The sequence below is a fragment of the Atractosteus spatula genome, chromosome 10 (assembly GCF_055471065.1).
Source record: "Atractosteus spatula isolate fAtrSpa1 chromosome 10, fAtrSpa1.hap1, whole genome shotgun sequence".
NCBI classification, from domain to species: domain Eukaryota; kingdom Metazoa; phylum Chordata; class Actinopteri; order Semionotiformes; family Lepisosteidae; genus Atractosteus; species Atractosteus spatula.
In genome coordinates this window covers 29,551,409-29,573,916 of record NC_142715.1, presented here as the reverse complement: position 1 = coordinate 29,573,916, position 22,508 = coordinate 29,551,409, and the positions used below count along the sequence as shown (strand labels likewise).

At 41.2% G+C, this 22,508-nt stretch overlaps 1 protein-coding gene and 1 non-coding gene across 2 annotated transcripts in view; both read right to left on the bottom strand.

The window, feature by feature from the left end:
• LOC148827824 (uncharacterized) overlaps positions 1 to 22,508 on the bottom strand; it is a 67,227-nt gene that overhangs the window by 5,884 nt on the left and 38,835 nt on the right. The window contains exons 4-8 of the mRNA XM_088926382.1: positions 18,796 to 18,802; positions 18,353 to 18,572; positions 18,040 to 18,219; positions 16,835 to 16,961; positions 4,986 to 5,098 (exon numbers count right to left, since the gene is read on the bottom strand). Of these exons, the coding sequence (XP_088782508.1) occupies positions 4,986 to 5,098; positions 16,835 to 16,961; positions 18,040 to 18,219; positions 18,353 to 18,572; positions 18,796 to 18,802 (647 nt within the window). The remainder of the gene's footprint in view (positions 1 to 4,985; positions 5,099 to 16,834; positions 16,962 to 18,039; positions 18,220 to 18,352; positions 18,573 to 18,795; positions 18,803 to 22,508) is intronic.
• Positions 17,272 to 17,329, bottom strand: LOC148827830 (U7 small nuclear RNA). Its single transcript, XR_016093287.1, has one exon. It is a non-coding gene; the product is annotated as a U7 small nuclear RNA (small nuclear RNA).

Genomic DNA, 22,508 nt, shown 5'->3' with positions numbered 1-22,508 from the left:
ATTAGCAGAAAAGCTTAAACTACCACTTTTTCACACGCTATCTCACGTTAGTTAAATTAAATTTATTTATATATTATATATTTATATCTCTGACCAAGGGAAACATCTAATTTTTTCAAAGAAATGTTTGTTCACAACGGCGACTGTCAGAAGATAGGACACAGCGGCTCAGGCACCCACTGAATGGAAAAGGGGCACTTTAATGTTCTGTATGGCTAATACTAAATCCAATACTAATATTCAATACTTTAATATCCTTTTCTGTATGTTTAACAATAGTGGGTACTGGCCTAATTCGTCCCTGCTCCCGTTGTTAGGTGTTAATGTGTTGTTAAGTGTGAATTTGTACCTGTTTCCCTGAGGTCTGGCTTTTTTTCTGGAAAACCATAACTCTGGTCTTGTCCAGCTCCAGCAGTGCCAGGTTCTGGCGCAGCCTCTGTTCTGTGGGCGACAGTGGGACCAGGTTGTCTGCACAGAGCAGGAACTCGATTTCCATAATTAATGCAGATCAGTAAATCAAGGGACAAAACAATTATTGCGCCCGGGTCCTCAATGAGCTTTGACGTGCTAATGCGTTGGTTTAACAGTCCGGGTGTGGCAAGCCTCTAATGTCTCCCGACTTTGAAAACCAAGTAATAACTTAACTATATGTGCAAACGTTTCATATGTTGCTGTTGTGGATGCCTGTGGAGTGTATCTTATTTGCCACGCGCCATCCCCCCCTCTTTCCCTCAATTCAATTCAAGGTGTTTTATTAGCATGGCAGATGGGTTCAATCAGTGTTGGGTATTTACTTTGCTTTGAGATTCCACTTTTAAAGGTGATATATACATTTTTGACTAAAATAAATTGATATCTTTGTCTTCTAAGCTCTCTGTGTACAGTGGAGCCACCTGTCCAGCCAGCACATGTCCACAGACATTCACAACAGCGACATATCATAAAACGTTTGCACATATAGTGTGCAAAAATGCACTTTATTTACTTAAAATAAGACAGAAATACTGTATCAATTTATGTTGCATTAGCCTGATTATGATTAAAAAAACACATATAATTAAACACGCGTTTGCGATTTAAATCAAAACACCCCAGATGACTATCGCTTGCGAAGAGGTCTTTTCCCCCCAGATGTACCCACGGCTTATGTATTTAAAAAATCTAAAAAACGGGGATCTCGCAACCACAGACTCAGTCGAAAAAACACGTTCAGGGCATTGTCATGTTGTTCGGAGAAACCTGACTCTTACATTTTCTGGTGAAAGCCAGCCCCAGTCAGCGGAAAGCTATTCTCTGCGGGGCTACAAATGATCTTGTACAGGCCATAGCTGAAATCGCCTTGAATACCTTGAAAGGGAACATACCGTTATCTGCTAAGCAGTTTGGGACCCTGAAGAGAAAGCGTAAGCTTATAAAGACTTTGAGTCAAAAGGGTCTTTCTCTTAAAAGAAAGAGACTCTTGGTGAACCAGTCTGGTGGTTTTATCGGGACCCTGTTGAGTATTGCAGTACCATTGATTACGGGGCTTGTACAACGTCAATAATGGAGCACGCTGAAAAATGTACCTGGAACCTTTAGAAACAGCTCGATCGACTCCGAGAGCAGTCTGGGCTTGAGGGCGATGTAAGAAAAAGAACAACCCGTCAGTTGGATGATGAAATGAGAGACATTCTTCAGAACTCACATCTGGCCGAATATGAAAAAGTGAAATTGTACAGTGAGGTGTTACAACCGTATTTGACATTAGTACGCCAGGGGACTTCCAAAAAGGGGACTTTAACTGTTGTACTACCGGAAAATGCACCCGCCGAGCTATCACGCAAGTTAGCACAACCGCCGTCATCGAGCGACGCTGACTTTGGGTATATTTTGGACAGCGTGTCTCAGCGGTTCCGGAGAAATGCCGAGATATTGTTAAAGACTATGGCCCGCAATGAACCATTAATAGCCTGGAATGAAAAGGGGGAATTTGTGTACAAGGGGGCACCCGTTGAGGGCTCTCACATGATTGGTCTTGTCAGGGCTGTCACGCAGCAGCAAGCAGTTGTGGTCGGTAAGAAGCCAAAAGGTTGGGATGTGTTCATGGAGGCTATGGCAGAAATCAACATGCCGGGCACCTTGCTAGCCAACGCTGGTAACCGAGAGCTACTTGAAAAACTCAAGGCTACCCAGTTGGGTTGTGCAGCATCGGTCAAAACTTTAAAACAACTGGTAGAGATGTCGACGGCCGACCCGGTCTCTAAGATAACCGCAGAAAGGAGATGATCATTAATACCTAGACCCACATGGTTGACTTTGTAACATTTTTTTCTGTGGGTATGTGTGTTTGTGATAAATGACTTGAAATGTATATTAAAAAGCGTGAGCAATGTAGTTAAAAATGTTTGTAATAAAATGGCTTGAATGTAACATGTATTATAAAAAGCTTGAGCGCTATAACAGCGAATGTATAATAAAAATATTGTGTTGATTTTAATTCATGTTTTGTGTTCTTTTTAAATAATAACCACACAGACGTCGAAATGGTTCGATTTCATTTTTATTTTAGACGGTCGATTAACATTTATGACATGTTTTAAATTGGCGTAAACAGCCGCATAATTGAACATTCCCAGTGGGCAGTGATTCGTCGAATATACAGATGCAGCCATTCAAAGTGCGCGTTACAGACACGTACCGGAGGTAATTGGCTACGGCGTCGCGCATTGTGACGCAAGATGACGCGCGGTACCACGGTACGTGATTGGTTGACCGACATGGGCACTCGTGGTCCGTTGGTCTGTCGTAGAAAGACTTACAGTAAACGTCTTTGATGTGCCCGTTGTAGATATTGAATTTTACCACTGAAGGGAAATCTTAGTAGCTGAGCATTAAAAGAATAGGAGCATACTGTAACGCGTGTGAAGGCCATAAACGATATTAATTTTGGAACATAAACATACAGTATATGGCTGGTCTTGGTACTTTAAAGAAAAAATACACACCAGTATTCCATTTCTCCCTAAACATTTTAAGCATTGAAGTCTTTAACTAAAGAGATACCGGAGTCAACAAGCATACTTTTAGAATTTGATTAATAGGGAATATAATATGGAATCGCGTATCTAAAGAATTTAATAACGATATGATTATATTCGTGTACTGCGACAGGGCTGTTTCGCCTCCCTCTTCATGCGACTTCCCCTGTAGCCTACAGGTCTACGTGCCCACTTACCAACTCACGGGTTGTGTGTTCAAATCCAGCTGGTGCTGGACTTTTCTTTTAACAAACATTTCTTCGAAAAAATAGAATAGCGATATTATGGACAATCAATTGACTTTTATATTTCAAAATATCACAACATGATCGATTCTAAGTCATTTTTGATAACAATGGTCACCCTCTTCCCTTCTGACAACGGTCCCTGCTTCTGCTTCCTGCTTCTATTGTGTGTGTGTGTGTGTGTGTGTGTGTGTAATAGAGTAAATTTTTATAGAGAAATGGAGGCTGGACAGTATGCGATACAATATAAACATTTATATTGATTTAAATTGTGTTTTGATTTAAATCGCAAACGCGTGTTTAATTATATGTGTTTTTTTAATCATAATCAGGCTAATGCAACATAAATTGATACAGTATTTCTGTCTTATTTTAAGTAAATAAAGTGCATTTTTGCACACTATATGTGCAAACGTTTTATGATATGTCGCTGTTGTGAATGTCTGTGGACATGTGCTGGCTGGACAGGTGGCTCCACTGTACACAGAGAGCTTAGAAGACAAAGATATCAATTTATTTTAGTCAAAAATGTATATATCACCTTTAAAAGTGGAATCTCAAAGCAAAGTAAATACCCAACACTGATTGAACCCATCTGCCATGCTAATAAAACACCTTGAATTGAATTGAGGGAAAGAGGGGGGGATGGCGCGTGGCAAATAAGATACACTCCACAGGCATCCACAACAGCAACATATGAAACGTTTGCACATATAGTTAAGTTATTACTTGGTTTTCAAAGTCGGGAGACAACACATCACCGAGTTTGTATCAACAGGACCCAAGTCGTACGGGTACAAACTGTCTGGAGGGAAAGCCTGTTTAAAGGTAAAAGGCATTACGCTCAATGTGAACATCTGTGAATTTTTTCTTTAAAGTATTTTTTCTTTAAAGTACCAAGACCAGCCATATACTGTATGTTTATGTTCCAAAATTAATATCGTTTATGGCCTTCACACGCGTTACAGTATGCTCCTATTCTTTTAATGCTCAGCTACTAAGATTTCCCTTCAGTGGTAAAATTCAATATCTACAACGGGCACATCAAAGACGTTTACTGTAAGTCTTTCTACGACAGACCAACGGACCACGAGTGCCCATGTCGGTCAACCAATCACGTACCGTGGTACCGCGCGTCATCTTGCGTCACAATGCGCGACGCCGTAGCCAATTACCTCCGGTACATGTCTGTAACGCGCACTTTGAATGGCTGCATCTGTATATTCGACGAATCACTGCCCACTGGGAATGTTCAATTATGCGGCTGTTTACGCCAATTTAAAACATGTCATAAATGTTAATCGACCGTCTAAAATAAAAATGAAATCGAACCATTTCGACGTCTGTGTGGTTATTATTTAAAAAGAACACAAAACATGAATTAAAATCAACACAATATTTTTATTATACATTCGCTGTTATAGCGCTCAAGCTTTTTATAATACATGTTACATTCAAGCCATTTTATTACAAACATTTTTAACTACATTGCTCACGCTTTTTAATATACATTTCAAGTCATTTATCACAAACACACATACCCACAGAAAAAAATGTTACAAAGTCAACCATGTGGGTCTAGGTATTAATGATCATCTCCTTTCTGCGGTTATCTTAGAGACCGGGTCGGCCGTCGACATCTCTACCAGTTGTTTTAAAGTTTTGACCGATGCTGCACAACCCAACTGGGTAGCCTTGAGTTTTTCAAGTAGCTCTCGGTTACCAGCGTTGGCTAGCAAGGTGCCCGGCATGTTGATTTCTGCCATAGCCTCCATGAACACATCCCAACCTTTTGGCTTCTTACCGACCACAACTGCTTGCTGCTGCGTGACAGCCCTGACAAGACCAATCATGTGAGAGCCCTCAACGGGTGCCCCCTTGTACACAAATTCCCCCTTTTCATTCCAGGCTATTAATGGTTCATTGCGGGCCATAGTCTTTAACAATATCTCGGCATTTCTCCGGAACCGCTGAGACACGCTGTCCAAAATATACCCAAAGTCAGCGTCGCTCGATGACGGCGGTTGTGCGGCGGGTGCATTTTCCGGTAGTACAACAGTTAAAGTCCCCTTTTTGGAAGTCCCCTGGCGTACTAATGTCAAATACGGTTGTAACACCTCACTGTACAATTTCACTTTTTCATATTCGGCCAGATGTGAGTTCTGAAGAATGTCTCTCATTTCATCATCCAACTGACGGGTTGTTCTTTTTCTTACATCGCCCTCAAGCCCAGACTGCTCTCGGAGTCGATCGAGCTGTTTCTAAAGGTTCCAGGTACATTTTTCAGCGTGCTCCATTATTGACGTTGTACAAGCCCCGTAATCAATGGTACTGCAATACTCAACAGGGTCCCGATAAAACCACCAGACTGGTTCACCAAGAGTCTCTTTCTTTTAAGAGAAAGACCCTTTTGACTCAAAGTCTTTATAAGCTTACGCTTTCTCTTCAGGGTCCCAAACTGCTTAGCAGATAACGGTATGTTCCCTTTCAAGGTATTCAAGGCGATTTCAGCTATGGCCTGTACAAGATCATTTGTAGCCCCGCAGAGAATAGCTTTCCGCTGACTGGGGCTGGCTTTCACCAGAAAATGTAAGAGTCAGGTTTCTCCGAACAACATGACAATGCCCTGAACGTGTTTTTTCGACTGAGTCTGTGGTTGCGAGATCCCCGTTTTTTAGATTTTTTAAATACATAAGCCATGGGTACATCTGGGGGGAAAAGACCTCTTCGCAAGCGATAGTCATCTGGGGTGTCGGCATTTAAATCCACCAACAAGTAACCGAAAGGTTTTTTTAGTAGCGTCATCGAACGCTTCAAAAAAAAATGTGGCTTTACCGGGGTACATCTGCCGGGACAGGGTTGTAATCTGTAGTTTATCTCTAGGGTTTTTAAACAGCACCATGTACTTTGTATCTAACGCAATGGTTCTACTTTTCCAGCCTTGACAAAACACATTTTGGACGATATACATGATGCTGAGGTTTCGGTGGTGTACGTATTTGGTAAAAGCTTTTTCTATCTCATTATTTTCACACGCAGACTCCATCAAATCATCAACTATTATCAAATTTACTCTACCCTGCGGCAGTAGCTGGTCGTCGGAAAACGACGTCGGTAGTCCTTCTATAAACTGAATGTATGGAAATTTCACAAGCAACTCAGCGTATAGAGGTTGCCAGCAGCTGTAACACCAGACTATGTTTTCGGGTTTACGAGTCATAACGGTATCACCGTTCTCCAAGAGCTGTTTTATAAAATAACTTTTACCGCAATTCGAGGGTCCGGACAAAATGCATGAAAAAGGGTGTTTTAACCTGACATCCATCGTGTTAATATCCGTAGGGCAACAATGTCAAATTTTCTTGCAGCACCCGCTTGTCGTACACCACCTTCTGGGTTTTCTTTAAGGTCCAGGTCTCAATGCGCCAATCCTTTTTAACACGCACGATCATCGGCTGTTGAATAGAAATGTGTTTAAATTTCCGGCACTCTGCATAAGGGTTAACGCCATAGTCAAAAACCAAGTCCCGCAGACTCTCAATGTTAACTTTTTCACAGATGTTCACATTGAGCGTAATGCCTTTTACCTTTAAACAGGCTTTCCCTCCAGACAGTTTGTACCCGTACGACTTGGTTCCTGTTGATACAAACTCGGTGATGTGTTGTCCAGCAGCGATTTCGCTGGTCAGCTCACCCAAGTAGTCACCCAGCCCCGGATTCCACTCACCCTCCCGGCTCACAAAGATAACGGAATCTGTGTCGTGGTACAGACAGCAGCCTTGCAAAGCATTTAGCAGATTGTATAACTCCAAGCGGGCATAGGCAGTTTTAAAGCTAGCGATGAAAATGTTAGTGTTTGAATGGCCTGTATAGTGGTGTTTAGTGTGTTTCCACGTAACACAGGCTGTGTTTTCATCGATAAACTCACAGGCTGACACCTCATGATATGGTGTAAATAAGTACCTGAATAATTCATCGGGCTTTCTCACAATGGTGGTCTGTGGTAAATTGTCTCTTTGCCCATACTTGCCCCACAAACTGTTCAAGGCAATTTTTGAAAGCTGTCTTTTGGCCGGATTCTTTTTAATGTTGCCGGGGTCCAGCCAGACACCCTCTTTTTCATAATATTCGCTGATATATCTTTGTTGTTTCCCGACATCTGTACACCACTCTGAAAACCCCGAAGCTTCCTGTTTCCCTTTCAGATGCAGTTTGTTGTAGTTGGAAAAAAGATCGTGGGAGGCCTTTTCGAAATGTCAAATTTAGTAAATTTTACACGCTCTATACCCCAGATCTAAGGCCATCTGTAATTCCGGGGTGCACCAGACACCAGTCAAGACGCGATCTTCATCACTGTGCTCGCAGGGGGTGGTCTGTTTTGTTTCAGCACACGTACGACACAGTGTGAAAAACAGTTTTTTGTCAATTTTGGTTGGAAGAACTGGAAAGTACAAACGTCTGGGTGGGTAAACTTTCACCTTCGCTAAACCGAAATACCGTTTTAAATCTCCAACCCTGAGTAGGGTTGAACCACCAGCTCTCTGTTTAATAGCTGCACAGGGACACATTTTCACCATTCATATGTTTGTAGTTAAAGAAAATAAAATACTGGCATTTTCCTGCCAGCCGGCAGTATTTCTTCTGCACTGACGAAGATTAATAAAGAACTTTATTTCATCTTTCGCAGGCTGTAATTTCCAGAAAAGGAAGTGAATACTTGTATTAAGCTAAATCAAGCCGACGGAGATGCACTGCCATTGTTTTTCTTCACTTTTAAGTGGAGAAAGTGGATAAGCAAGATTTGTATTTTATCTTTCGGAAGTTGTATGAATTTCTTGAAGTTCAGAAATAGCTTGTTCCAGAAAGGAAATGAACACTTGCTTCAAAGTAAATCAAGATGTACTGTATGTCTCTCTCGCTCTGTCTGCTCTTATCTGTTCACCTCTCTCCTCTTCTCTCTGGCAGTCTGTGTAGAGTATCTGAAGGGAATGTAACACCACTTGGCAAAGAAGAAAAATTCTCAGAGGTAGAATAAAAAATCAATATTCTCCTGGTTCTCCTCTGTGAACTGGGCTCAGGGCTCACTCATCTGGCAGCTGTGGGCTCTGTTCCAGGTCAGAAGCAAGAAGTTTCTATTAACCCTTTCCAGGACCTCCATCCCTTCAGTATTACTGTCTTTACTGTATGTCAGCCTCCAAACATGTTTTATAAATATTTTATAACACAAGTGAGTGTGGAATTATCTTAGTATTTATGTAATAAACACCAGCAGTGACACTGTGATCAGTATATTGATTATCAGTAGCCAATGGTCTAAAGGTCATGTCTACAATAGTGACCAGTTGACCAGTCTGTAGCTCTGAGCAGTGGGACTCAGATCACACAGAAGACCTGTCTGTGTGTGATTCCACACCAGCCCTGGGATTCAGCTGCTCTCAGAAGTGTCTCACAGACAGTCTTATAAATTTACAATTAGATTAAGGCTTGTAACAGTTATACAGTTAATTTAAATCATCAGACCACCTATAGAAGTGAGAGCTGGGTGGAAATAAAACCAGTATACACATTTTAACCTCCAGAATCAGGAGTCTGATCTTCCTGGCTCTTATACTCTGAAGATTCGTGTAAAACCCTTAAAAGCGCTCATTTCAGGGACTCGTGCTTGTTCTCTGCTGCTCCACACGGGAACGCTTTGTAACGCATTAATCTGCGAGGTAAACTATTTTTTTCCTTTTTAATGAATTTCATTCCTTGTTTTGTCGCTCTCCTCCTTCTCCAACTGTTATGATTCGCTTCTCTTCACAGCCCGGTGTGTTTTCATTTAGAGATGTTATATCTGTAAGAAAAGCCACCCCAGGCCCCAGACAGGAGTCTCCTCCAGCGGAGACGCGCTCTGCTCTGTCAGAAAGAGCGCTGTGACGTCACAGACACCAGCCGGGTCTCAGAGAGCGAGACCGCAGGAGGTGCGCTGAGCGCACAGAGGGGTGTTATTGATCACTTATCTATCGACAACCAATTAATTCAACTGAAGAACCGTAGAATAAATGATTAACTTCACCGATTGGTGAGTACTGATTCTTTTCCGGTTCTTGACCCTGTTTTAAATATCTAGAAAACAGTCAATAAAGACTGTATCGATCAATTACCATAGTGCGTTTAATGTTAATAATGTTCAATCTGAAATTAAACAATGATTATTCATATTATTATTTAGGTAACTGTATCCTAGAGCTTAGAAAATTATATTCCAAGTTGATAAATGTATGTAAGTAACAGTTTAAATGCATTTTTTCCAGTGTTTATAAATCATAAGTATGGTAACCACGGCGATAGGCGCCACGTCACTGTACGCGTCTAGGTGTCTCGCCTTCGTCACAAAGAGCGATGTGACGTCATGGGTAGCAACTAATTCTAATACTAGTGTATTCATGTTAATATTAGAGAGTACAACTGGTAGTTTTCATGTTAGTGTTCATGTGAGTATTAATGATGATAGCGATACTGATAGTTTTAGTTTTAATGTTCATATTCATGTTAATATTAATTATAATTATAGTGTTACTGTTAGAGTATTAACAGTAGTAGTAGTGTTTGTTTTAATGATAGCTTAACTGTTATTATAAGTAGTTTGTGTCAATGTTATTGATATTGTTATATGTATGTCTTAGTGATAGTGTTACTGTTGTAATATGAGGAGTTATTTGTGTTAATGTTAGTTATCGTGTATCTGTAGATACCTGTGTATGTGGTGTCTGTGCATGTGTGTCTGTAAGTGTGTGGTGTTTGTTAGTGTGTAAGCATGTGGGGTCTCTGAGTGTGTGGTGTCTATAAGTGTGTCTGTGAGTATTTGTAGCGTTTCTTTGTTTCTGTGAATGCATGTCTGTGAAAGTGTTTGTATGGTGTGTGTCTGTGAGTGTGTGGTGTCTGTCAGTGTGTAGTTGTATATTTGTAAGTGTATGTGTGGGTATGTAATAATAAGAAATTATTAAGAAAGTCTTTGTCTTTTAACTTAAGCGTTCAGGATCCAAGCCCGTGTGCGGACGGTTGTGTTTCTTGAATCTCTTGTAATCATCAAAAGTCGTTGTTTAGTCCTTCAGTTTTTTCTCAAGTTGTACCATGGATATTTTATACAATCCATACTTTTCATGCTCTTTTGAATTTTCCTTCACTTATGGAAAAAATTCAAGGTGTTCTTGTCGCTGTGCTCCACATCTAGACAAGAGCACTTGCAACAGTACAGGACACGCAGTGAGGAGTTCGTGCAGCTTTCAGCTCAGTGTGGAGTGCAGAATGAGGACTTGCTCGCTGAATGATCTCTCAAGAAATCCCTGGTGAGATTCAACAGGTGGCTTCTTCAACAGCCACGACAAGTCTGAAGACTTTCTCTGAATTTCCTGAATATAACGTTAAATTAGTTCAAATAATTTGGTAGTTAACACAACTAAATGCTTTGGAGGTATATTTAAAACAGCAGAGCAAGGCTTCAGGCACTTCGAGTAGGCATGAAATTAATTGTGTAAACCTGGATCTGTATAATCAAGAGTTCATTTGTTCATAATATCTTTTTATACTTGTTAATTGAATATATCAATTGAGTATATCTGTTATATTTTTGAATGGGATGGGACTGTACACTGGTGGTTCCCAGGGGAAAAAGTGGGTATTGAGCCATTGGACATTCAGAGATTATATGTTGTGTGGGCGAATGTAACCGTGTGCGAAAGTAAAAAAATCCTCTTAGATGATCAAAGAATAAGTTGGGTGGGTGAATGTAACTGTGCTCTAACAATCCTCTTAGATGAAGTGCTACAGATGCAGCCCCTGAAAGTGTATTCGACTTACCTGTATAGTACTGCTGACACAAATGCTGCACGCTTGGGTTCGTAACACAAGAACCAACATAAATTCAACAGGGAGCTTCTGTAGCTGAAAACACAGATGAAACTGCTTGGTAGAACATCAGACTTTTAATCTGAGGGTCCAGCGTTCAAGTCCCTGTTCGGGCGGTTGTGCTTTCCTTAAATCTATTGTGAATGTCATTATAAATCGTCTTGTATCTTTCACTCTTCTAGCTGTACTGTGGTTATTTTAAATGTTCATCACTTGCATTTTCTTTAGTGTTTCCTTTCACAAACCGAAAATGTTCAAGACGATCTTGTCACTGCACTCCACGGAGATAATCTAAATGAAATCACAGTAGAGTACAAGACACGCAGTGAGGAGCTCACGCAGTGAATACTCTTGAATACGACAAGAGGAAAGGCACACTACACATCTACAGAACATCACGTCCGAGTTTATATTGACATCAGAGATTGGACGCAAAGCAGTTTTTTTTTAACAAAGGTTCATGGGAACCTGAATATCTTTGCTAGAAGTATTTCAGAATCACAATCAAATCGAGTACGATTTGCACAGATCTACAGTCTGCAATTAAAATACGGTTTGTGCCTTTTAAAAAATACGCTATTCAAAATGTTTCTAAAACTGGAGAGATATGTTTCGGAATGCGTCTTCCTGTAAAAATAAAATATCTGCATGTATCTACGCTATACGCAAAGTCTGAAGCCTGCTCCACAGAAGAACTATATTCAGAGGGCAAAAGAATTGAATATTTCACCAAGTGAGAGGAAGCATCTTAGAAAAAGGAGGTGCAGTCACTTCTACACATCATAACACCACATAGTCAGACTAAAACTGCTGAAAAACTACTCTCAAGGGTAACCCGGCCGAGCGCTATAAGGAGCTGGATTAAAGCTCCAGTCTCTTCGGGGGCGTGAGTTGGAATCCCACTGCTGCCCAGTATCTCCTTGTTAAGAATAACGGTTTTGTTGTTGTTGCTTCCATGTGATTTAATCAGTTTCAGTAGAATTAATTTGAACAATCATATAATAATCATATTTGTTTTACTCCTCCTATATTACAATTTGTGCACAAAGATTTAATTTATTTATTTTAAAAACGTGTTAGCCTTGATGGGAAAAACAAGTGACATGGGAGGTGCGGTGGCCATGTGGTAAGGTGTTGGTCTTGTAAACAAAAGATCACGCGTTTGAATCCCCTCCGTTCCTGTTTTGTTTACCAAGACTTTCCTTTATCTAAATCGTCAATTGTCTTGCAATGTAGAAATCTCTGTAATAACAAGAAAAGAACTGTCAGTAGTAGTTAATAATCCTTCGACAAAACAATGGGCACATTCAACACCCCAGCCTCCACTGCTTGTCAGGATGGCCGAGTGGTCTTAGGTGGCAGACTCAAGGACTCAATCATGTGTAGTGACAGTTTTATATTATTCACAACACAGATTTCCCTTCATGTTCATTAAGATGTGTAATTTGTATGTTGGTTGTATAAGAACAGTTTCTTCAAAAGTCCTGTCAATTAACAGTGGAGAGCTAGCCGACGTACGTCTTCATGAAAACTCTCTTACAAGTGTCTTGAGCAAATCTGCAAAATTTTAAAAATAGTTTAGCTCAAGATGCAACGGGAGTATAAATGAATTCTCCCGCCCTCCATTCCAAGATAAAACTCCATGTGTGATTCTTATTTTCCTTGAAGTTAATGATGTTGGTCATTATTGGAAATTGCCCGGTGATATCAACTCAGGTACTCGGTTGTTACGTGCTATAATTCGATACATGCAAAGTATTTGTATTCCCACCAAGTCTCAAGAAGGTCAATCCCAGTGGGCAAAAGATGTAGAATAAACGTCTATTAAACACATACCTTAGACGTATAAATGTGGTCCGTAATTAGTCTAGAATGAAATTCTAATATACGTATATTGTTATACACCAATTATACATCTATGATTATATGTCCATTATACATAAATTGTTGGAGTTCTATTATACGGATAACTTTAGAGGACTATAATACATATATGGTTAAAGGTCTATTATACATCAAAGATAGGTTTTATAGGCATCGAAATTAGTAAATCAAGCCAATAATTTGGTTTCCAAATTTATTCTGAAAATATACAATCATTCACTCCTGAAAAATATTGAGTTCAAATTATACATTATATACAATATTGTAATCAACATATGGCTAATCATCAAAAATAAAAAAAACACAACTAGTAAACTTCAGCTACAAATTCTTGTAACATGGCAATATATTTACAAACACAAACTAACTACGTGAACATGCTAATATTTAACTCAAAACCACATTTTGATTCAAATATAAGTTTCAAAATTTACAACTTGTATATCTCCAAGAAAATCTTATTACAATGTGAAGTTAAGACGATTTTTACTGTTCACCATTTGCAAAGCCCTGTCCAATTGTCCTAACAGTAAGGACCAGCAACTTATCATTTTCAGTGTCCAGACTTCCAGGCCCACTGCCTTGCATATGCATTCTTCAAATAACGCATTGTGTGCTCCTTTATTTATTTTTCTGTTGCTGTTGGGTGGGGTTTCAGCACCACAGCTAGGAAAAATGTTATAATATTAGTACTCAGATAAATGATGATTAATCTCTTCTTGAACATAATCTAAGAAAAGAACCATTAAGGTTTACTAAGCTCAAAGCTTAATCAATGTATTAAGTTTAGCTTGCATCATAGTAATTGAGCAATAAAGTCTGTCCTAATTAAAGAGTACCCAAAGTTTGAAAGTACAACATAGAATAAGAGTACCTTTAATTGCTCTAAAAAGATTTGTGTCTCCCAGGCACCTCTTTTGTCTTTGATCTTTCTGGTTTGTGCCAGCAAAGTTGAATTCCACCATCAGTTCATTTGTATTAAGTCTGAAAACCAAATTATGACTGAGCTTAGACATTTCTCAAGCGAGTTTTCACTCATTGTTTATTTACTCAAATATTTAGTATCAAATGTACTACTGTAATCCTTATATTTTAAGAGACAATTTAGCAGTTTTACACCTTGCAAATTCAGTGGTTAACAAGGTATCTTTAAGCTAAATTTTGTTTATATTTTAACTTGATCAAAGTAAAAATGTAATGTAAAAACATTTAAAAAATCTATAAGCAATACCTTGACAACACTGTGAACACACTCTCTCTGACATCACTGTTGCCTACTCTCCAAAGTTGGTTTATCTGGAAATAATATTATATTAGAAATAATATTAGAAGTTATTTTTACTACTGGATCTTCACTAATCAACTAATCAGACATACCCATTACACATTTTCACATTTTAACTCCACTTTTCTGCAGTATTTGCTTAGTCCTAGAATACAAAGTGGCCATATTTCAAAGTTCAAAAGTTGTAGTAATTTTTTAGAACATGAAGCTTTTTATAAAACACTTTATTTTGGCATTAAAAGATTAGCAAGATTATACATTATAAACTAAAAATAAGAATGTATGCCAGAGATGGATCCTATTAATCAGATGTAAGCTGATATAATACAATAATGACCTATCTGTAACCTAGAATACTAGTAGTGAATATTTTCTACACCACAGAGATAATATAATATCATACCAGTAGGTTTTGATTGTCCATGTTGTCAAGGACTCACTTGTGTGTACAGGACTCTTCCATTGTGCTCAGCCTCTTGAAGTAGAATTGTGAGTTCACCAGTTCTGTACACTTTCCCGCATGCCTCAGTTCATCTCTGATCTCTATCAGGAGACCCAATACCCGAAACTCTGAAATCATTCACATTTTGTATCAGCATTTGTAAGGAATTAGGTCAGGAGTTTTTAACACTATTGTTATATTAGCATTACTGTAGTGTTGCTAATGTGCTACATGCAATTTATAATCTTAAAAATGTAAAATTCCCACATTTGTAGTTGATTTTGTGTGATCTTCACCTTCACACTATTTTATATGCCATTTATTTCTTATTAACGTACTATTTTTAATCAAAATAATATTAAGACCTGTATGTATTCAAATAGTATTATCATTATTTATACTTACGCATCAAAAGACGATTGCTGAGAAAAACATGACAGTATTTAACCTAAATGGCAAACAACAAATATCAGCAATGCATTGTGGTATATAACCGGAAAAGATGCTGTGTTAGATATGTTTTCAATTTCAATTATATATGCATTTATTAATGTTGTCAATATTATTACGGTTGCAATTTAACCATGGTGAGAATCCCTGCCTGTCATACAGGAGAGTAGGGTTTGATTCCTGACAGGGAGCTAAGGAGCTTTTTCTATGACCTGTTTACAATTTAAACTTTAGTGTGAGACACCTTTCTTCTACAGAAATCTATTTTTTTAAAAAGGAGATGAATTAGTTATAACAACACAAAACATCAAAGTGAAGTTGCTTTTCAGCAACTCCTTGGTTACATAGGAATTTAGTTTTTTTGACAGCACGGTCATTTGCAAAATTAAACAAGGAATTGATTCACTCCTGTGGAATACTGTATAAAATGGAAGATGGGTTTGATATGGAAACAACAACACACATTTTAGTTTTTTTTTTTCCAATTGTACTCCCATCAAAGTGACATAAGAAAAGTCGTTGTCAGAAGTGGGATATGAAAACAAGCCACCAGGGGAGACCGATGTAATAACTTCACCAGAAATATATTGAAAACAAATGGGCTGTCACTAAGAAATTCATAGAGAAATACAGGTCCCACCATAAAACACCATAAGGAGTGCAAAACATGTTAAGTTATTTCTGTACTTCATCAGTGTTGGTAAAAGAGGGACTCAAGGACACAAAGATTCTAGTTTGGGAATCAGGCTGATGAAGGGAAGTGTGACTTTGGACACAGGGCACTGCAGAGAGGAACAAATGGCGCAACGAAACAAAACACCAAAACCCCAGATTGAACCAGAAACCTTTAGAGCATCAGTCTAAGGCTTTCTCAGCTGAGCTATTTCAACCTCTGTGTATGATCCAACCTCTGCTGTCTGCAGTAGCCTCCCAAAGTTCCAGCATGAGTGCACGAAGAGGAGTGGTAGAGTGTTACTGCAACGTCATTCAGAAGGAAAGTGATCCAGCTCAGCTCTCTGATGTTTGGTAGATACATCTTCTTCATGAGTAATGTAGGATCAACTTCTTCAGGCTCGAGGAAGGGCTTGCATTTCGGCAGCAGTAACTGACTGAGTAGTGACTTCTAGGACCTGGTCTTATCAGGTTGCTTTGCCAAGTTTGTCAGTTCTGCTGAAATGACCTGTCTCTAGGAAATTTAGGAAGCAGAAGAATGACTATCTGAAAGGTGACATGATCTGCTGGGTGTTTGACTTGATCATGAATGACACAGGAAATGCGAATTCTTGCAATAAGACAAAACAAAATCCATAAAACACTGGCAGAAGTGCAAAATGTGAGAGGATAAAAAGACACCTGTTTCTGCCCGATTTCAAACAGGGGATCTTGTGCATGTGTGATGAACGTGATAATCACAATATTGCAGAAATGACAGCAGCACTGAACGTGGCGAGACGTAAAAGATTGTTAATTCCCTTCAAATACTCACAGTGTGTTTATTCTGCTGTATTAATTTACTGTGGTCATCAGGCAGTAACAAACCTGTTATCTACACACTGTTCCCAGAGCTGGATAGGTGACTCCACATTCTACAGCTCTCTAGCAATAGAGGAAGTCAGACTACAGAAATGGAGAAAATCTCCTCTTCAGAATGTGGAAATATATTCCTGAGAGAAGTCCTTTCTCGAAGTTCAACACTCTCTGCAAGTTACCCATTCCCACCTTGCGCAGGGTAGTGGTTATCACATTCTCTTAACACACCAAAGGGTTTCAGTTTGAAAGCGGGCGAAAACAAGTGATCACTTTTCGCACATTTGTCACTGCTGACGTTGCTTTATGAATCTATTTTCTATACTGTGCTGATCAATTGGAAACCAAAAGGCGAAAAAGACACGTTCCCTCACCTAAGGTTGAATATTAGGAATCAAAACTGCTCGAGTGTATGGAAGCACACAGCTTTATTAAGATTTCCAAGTGCAAGATCTTTTTATTAATAGAAGACCCTATTTATGTTGTATGAGAAATATTAATATTAATACAGAATCTTTTTTCACCAAATAAATGGGCTTCCTGACTTCAGAAAGCCTTCTAGACAAATACTAAAAGAGCAAAAATTCCATTTGGTAAATGAAATGAAAACACATACCCTACCAAACCTCGAGTACAGGCCATTCAGGGTGATAATACAAAACCATTTATAATTCAACAAATAAAACCTGTCAACTGGTAATCACCACTTATCATAAAAAAATAAGTAGCAATACACAGTAGGTGACTCTTGGGTGCAAGTTAAATCCATGCAAGAAGGGGTTTAGTGTTATATTTCCAAATCAGATATGCAAATGAGAGATCTGGCCCAGCCAATCTCAAAGCTCCCTTGGTCTGGAATGGAGCTGCTCCCCTCTTCTAGTTATTCACACTGGAGTTAGGTTACATATTAGCACATTTCATCTAACAGTTGCTCCAGAAACAAAAAACGTAAAGAAATGACCTGGAATGTGACCTCACCTATTAGAATGTAGTTCAACAGATAACTTGAAAACCTTGTCATAAGATTTTTTTTGTTCTACAAAATATACTATATTCCGCAAAAAAAAAACATCTCAAAAGGAACATCTCACACATATTAACACTCCATGTAATAAAAAACAACGACGTAATGGAGATTGATTGTCCGTTATCAATCTTTGCAAGTGGGGGCGAATTTGAGCATTTAACAGAGTTCCTCCAAACCATTTCCATTTCCTGGGCTGCCTCCTCCGGTTGTTCCTGGGCCTCGGGGGAAGAAAGTTCCGTTTCCTCTAGGATGAGGAAACGGTTCTCCCTTACCACTCTTTTCTTTTGTCCTTCCGAAGGTGGATCCGCACTGCATCTCTTCTCCCGCTTTCTCTTTCCCTTCTTGCTGGGAGTTATTAGGGCCCTTTCTCTGGTCAGCCATTTTGTCTGTCGTCCTGGCAGCCATCTTGTGGCACTGGTGCGGCTGGGGGTGTGGCCTCGGCAGTTTCGGTTCTCTGCGGGGGAGGTGCGGGTTCTTTGTTCTCACCTCTCTCCCTTTGTCTTGAGACCGGTTTCTGCCGGCCGGCTTCCACCACCTGCGCAAACGAAGGTTTGCTTACCTTGCATTGGTGAAGGGGGTGCTTACCTTTTTCTCTGATCATTTTCGTTGCCTTTTCATATGAGGCGTCCGTGGCCATGTAGGCCTCCATGTATCTCTCTGCCTTGTTGTCTTGCAGGCAGTAGAGATCTCCGGCCACCAACTGCAGGATCCCTTTCAGGAAGGTAATGAAAAAGGATTTCGCAGTTGTCATCGTCTCTGTTTTCTTGGTCCAGTGGAACCGGATCAGTGTCTTCTTGTCTGCCATCTGGAAAGGAGAAAAAAGAAAAAAGGAAAGAAAGAGAGAGAGCAAGGTCCTGTGGAGAGGAGGGTTTAGCTGCTAAAGGAGCAGCAAGGGAGCCCTGGCCTTTGTCCTTGTGTGCAAAGCCCAGCTAGGTGCAGGCGCAGGAGGAGAGAGAGAGAGGGAGCGGATAGTCCTTCCGAGTCGCAAGGAAGAAAGTAAGAACTGCAGGCAGGTCATGAGTACCTACTCCCCGCCTAGAGGCCAAGAAGGCAGAGAGAGAGAGAGAGGGAGCGGATAGCGCTTCCGAGTGTCGAGGAAGAAAGCAAGCACTGCGGGCAGGCCACGAGTACCTACTCCCAGCCAAGAGGCCAAGGAGGCGGAGCAAGAGAAAGGGGGAGGGGAGAGGATAGAGGAGAGAGAGAGAACGTTGCTGCCGGATCCCACCCAGCTCAGCTGCTCCTTGGCTCAACCTAGGGCGATACCAGCTCAAGCATTCTTCAGGATCTTCGATCGCCTTCTAGAACTTTCCTTGACCCCTTCCTTGAAAGGGACTCCGTGAACGCTTTTACTGCTGCCACCCTGATGAAGGCTCATTCAGAGGATGGCTGGCAGGAAATTGGTAAGAAGAAAAAGAAAAAGAAGAAGGTAACAGGTGAGACAGAAGAGCTGCGGCTAATCAATGTGTATTGTCCTACTGACGTGGGAGGAAGGGTGGAGCTACTCAAGGCACTCTCTCCCCTATTGTTATGTAGCACAGACGTGATAGTGGGAGGGGATTTTAATTGTATCTTAGAGCACACAGACAGGCAGTCTAGCTCTCCGATAAAATTGGATTCCAGCTCACTGGCCCTGCAAAACTTAGTTCAAGACTTTAAACTCTCAGACACATATAGATGTATATATCCCACAACAGCAGGATATACATGGTCAGGGAGGAATAGCAGCTCCAGAATTGACTATTGCTTTGTCTCAGCGAGAGTGAAAGTTGTTGGGGTCACTCTTCAGCCTGTCTTCTTCTCATATCACCAAGCTTTAGGGTGTAGAGAGGAACTCCAGGGCGGGACTGTCTTTGGCCCAGGCCTCTGGAAACTCAACACAAAGCTGCTAGAGAACGACGGGGTAGTATCCCGCTACAAGGAGAAACTATCACAGTGGCTGTCCTTGCAGTGTCTGTATGGGTCAGTAGGAGAGTGGTGGGAGGAGGTGAAGGTGAGGACAAGGGCTTCTTTCATGGCTGAGGGAAGGAAGGCTGCCAGACGGAGAGGAGTGTTAGCCAGGAAACAGAGGCAGCTGCAGCGTCTCTACATGATGCTGCACAGTGGCTTCAATGTGCACGAGGATATCACCCTTTTAAAAAAGGACATCCGGAGCATAGCGGAAGAAAGTAGTCGAGGAGTGCTGTTAAGAAGCTGAGTGCAGTTCTTGGAAGAAAATGAGAAGTGTACTCGCTTCTTTTTCAGGAAAGTGGTAGGCTCCAAGTCTGTCATGGAAAGTGTAGTTGATGAGGAGGGAAGAGAGAGAACAGAGCCGAGTGCTATCCTCTCCTGCATCGAGGCCTTCTACTTAAGACTGTACAGAGGTAAAGGATGAAGAAATTCATTTTTTCACCTCAAAGCTAGAAAACGTTTTGAGTGAAGAAGACAGGGAAGTACTAGAGAGGGATTTGACAGTAGAAGAGCTGAGACAGGCTATGGAGAGCTTACAGAAGGGGAAAACTCCGGGTGCTGACGGGCTCCCTAAAGAATTTTATTGCACCTTTTGGGATCTGCTTCAGGATCCGCTACTGCTCCTATTCGAGGAAAGCTATAAGACAGAATTGCTGCCTGACTCCTTAAGAGAAGGCACTATCTCTCTCTTGTTTAAGAAAGGAGCAAAGAATGACATAATGAACTGGAGACCCCTCAGCCTGTTAGGCGTGGACACTAAGATCCTGTCCAAAGCCCTTTTCCTGCGCCTACAAAATGTAGTGGCCTCACTGGTAGGGAAAGAAAAGACTTGTGGGATAGCAGGACGCCTGATGAGCGACAACCTGGCCTTGTTGAGGGATGTCTGTCTGTACTCGGAGGATCGCTCCCTCCCTCTGTGCATTTTAGGTGTAGACCTTGAAAAGGCCTTTGACCGCCTAAACCGGCAGTACTTAACATCGATACTTGAGCACATGAAGTTTGGCCCCATCATGAGAAAGTGGATTAACCTGCTGTACACAGGTAGCAACAGCAGAGTAATGGTTAATGGCAATAGATCACGCCCCTTTGAAGTCTGTTCAGGGGTGAGGCAGGGCTGCCCATTATCCCCCTTGTTATTCGTTTTGGCTATGTAGCCCTTAGCCTGTGCCTTGCGCCAGGATCAGGCCATTAATGGGATACCAGTGCCTGGAAGTGGGGGAGGAGAGGTAAAGACATCTCTATACATGGATGACGTCACCCTGCTCCTCTCTGACAATGCCTCAATTAGCAGAGCTCTGCAGTGCTGTGATCGTTTCTCTTTGGCTTCCTCTGCAAAAATTAACAAATCTAAGAGTGAGATTTTTTATCAGAACTGGAGGGAGCCAAAAGAAGGACATGATCTCAGGCTGCAAGAGAAGAGAATTAAGGTCCTGGGGGTGTATTTTGGAGAAGAGATGGGAACAGTAAATTGGCAGATCAAATTGCCAATCTTAAACAAAAAACTGATGCAATGGAAGGACCGAAACCTCACCATGACAGGGAAGGTGCTGGTCATAAAAGCCCAGCTCTTGCCTGTCTTGAATTTTCTGGCTTCTATCTTCCCAATCCCACACCGTGTTGCAGCGGTGCTGAGGAGATGGATGTTTCATTTTCTATGGGGTGGGAAGCAGGAAAGACTCAGAAGGGAAATAATGTACAGGCCGCTACTCTCAGGGGGGAAGTCTGTCCCAGATATTGCCATGAAGCTGCTGTGCATTTTCCTGGCCTTTGCAGGCTTTGCACCAGCACCTGAAGCGCGTACCTGGACTTTTTTTGCCAGGCCCTGAGTAGGTAGCGAGGTGTTTAGAGTGTGGGGTGTCAGACCCAAGCTGGATGTCCCACTCTCTGACACATGCCCTGCAATTTATGGGACAGTTAAAAGTTTTCTAAGATCTCACCCAATTGGCCATATTCCCCTCCGAGATGTCAGCATCCAAAAACTGGAAGATTTCGTTGCACCGCAGAAGAATAGGCAGACCCCTGTGGGCATTTTAACATCAGCCCAAACAAGGAAGGTGTGGAAACACACATCCTCTAACGTCCAGAAACTGGAAGATTTCGTTGCACCGCAGAAGAATAGGCAGACCCCTGTGGGCATTTTAACATCAGCCCAAACAAGGAAGGTGTGGAAACACACATCCTCTAAGTTTCTGTGCAATATTCACAGAGATTTAGCCTGGAGTGTCGCCCACCAGTGCTTACCAGTCCGAACTTTCTTGTACCATAGGGGCCTCACCCCCAGCCCTCGCTGGGTTAGGGTGGGCTGCGGCGAGGAGGAGACTGTGACCCATCTCCTGTGGTCCTGCTTTTTTGCTAAGGCCTTCTGGGCACAGTTTGAAGATTGGTTGCAAACTCTCTCGCTCCAATTTACCCTGACCGCTGCTTTCGTCATATACGGCATCCCTCCTGTCAAACTTCCTCCTGACGTGTTTGACAGGATCTGGGCCGTGGTGAACAGTGGGAAAGACGCCCTGTGGAGAATGAGGAACATGGGGCTCTTTAAAGGCATCGAGGTCCCAGTCAAGGCAGCAGGTAGCCTGGCCCTGTTCATCACCGGAGAGAACTATTACTTCAGAGATCTGTGGAGAGAAGGGAGGGAGGAAGCAGAAAATCTGTGGGAAATAGAGAGCATAGGTCAATATCTCAAGAAACTGTGAAAAACATTATCAAGTTTAAGTAAAGTATGTGATTTGCACCAGAAAAAAAGAAAATTGTTGCTATGTAACTGGTACCATGTCAAAATGTAATGAGATGT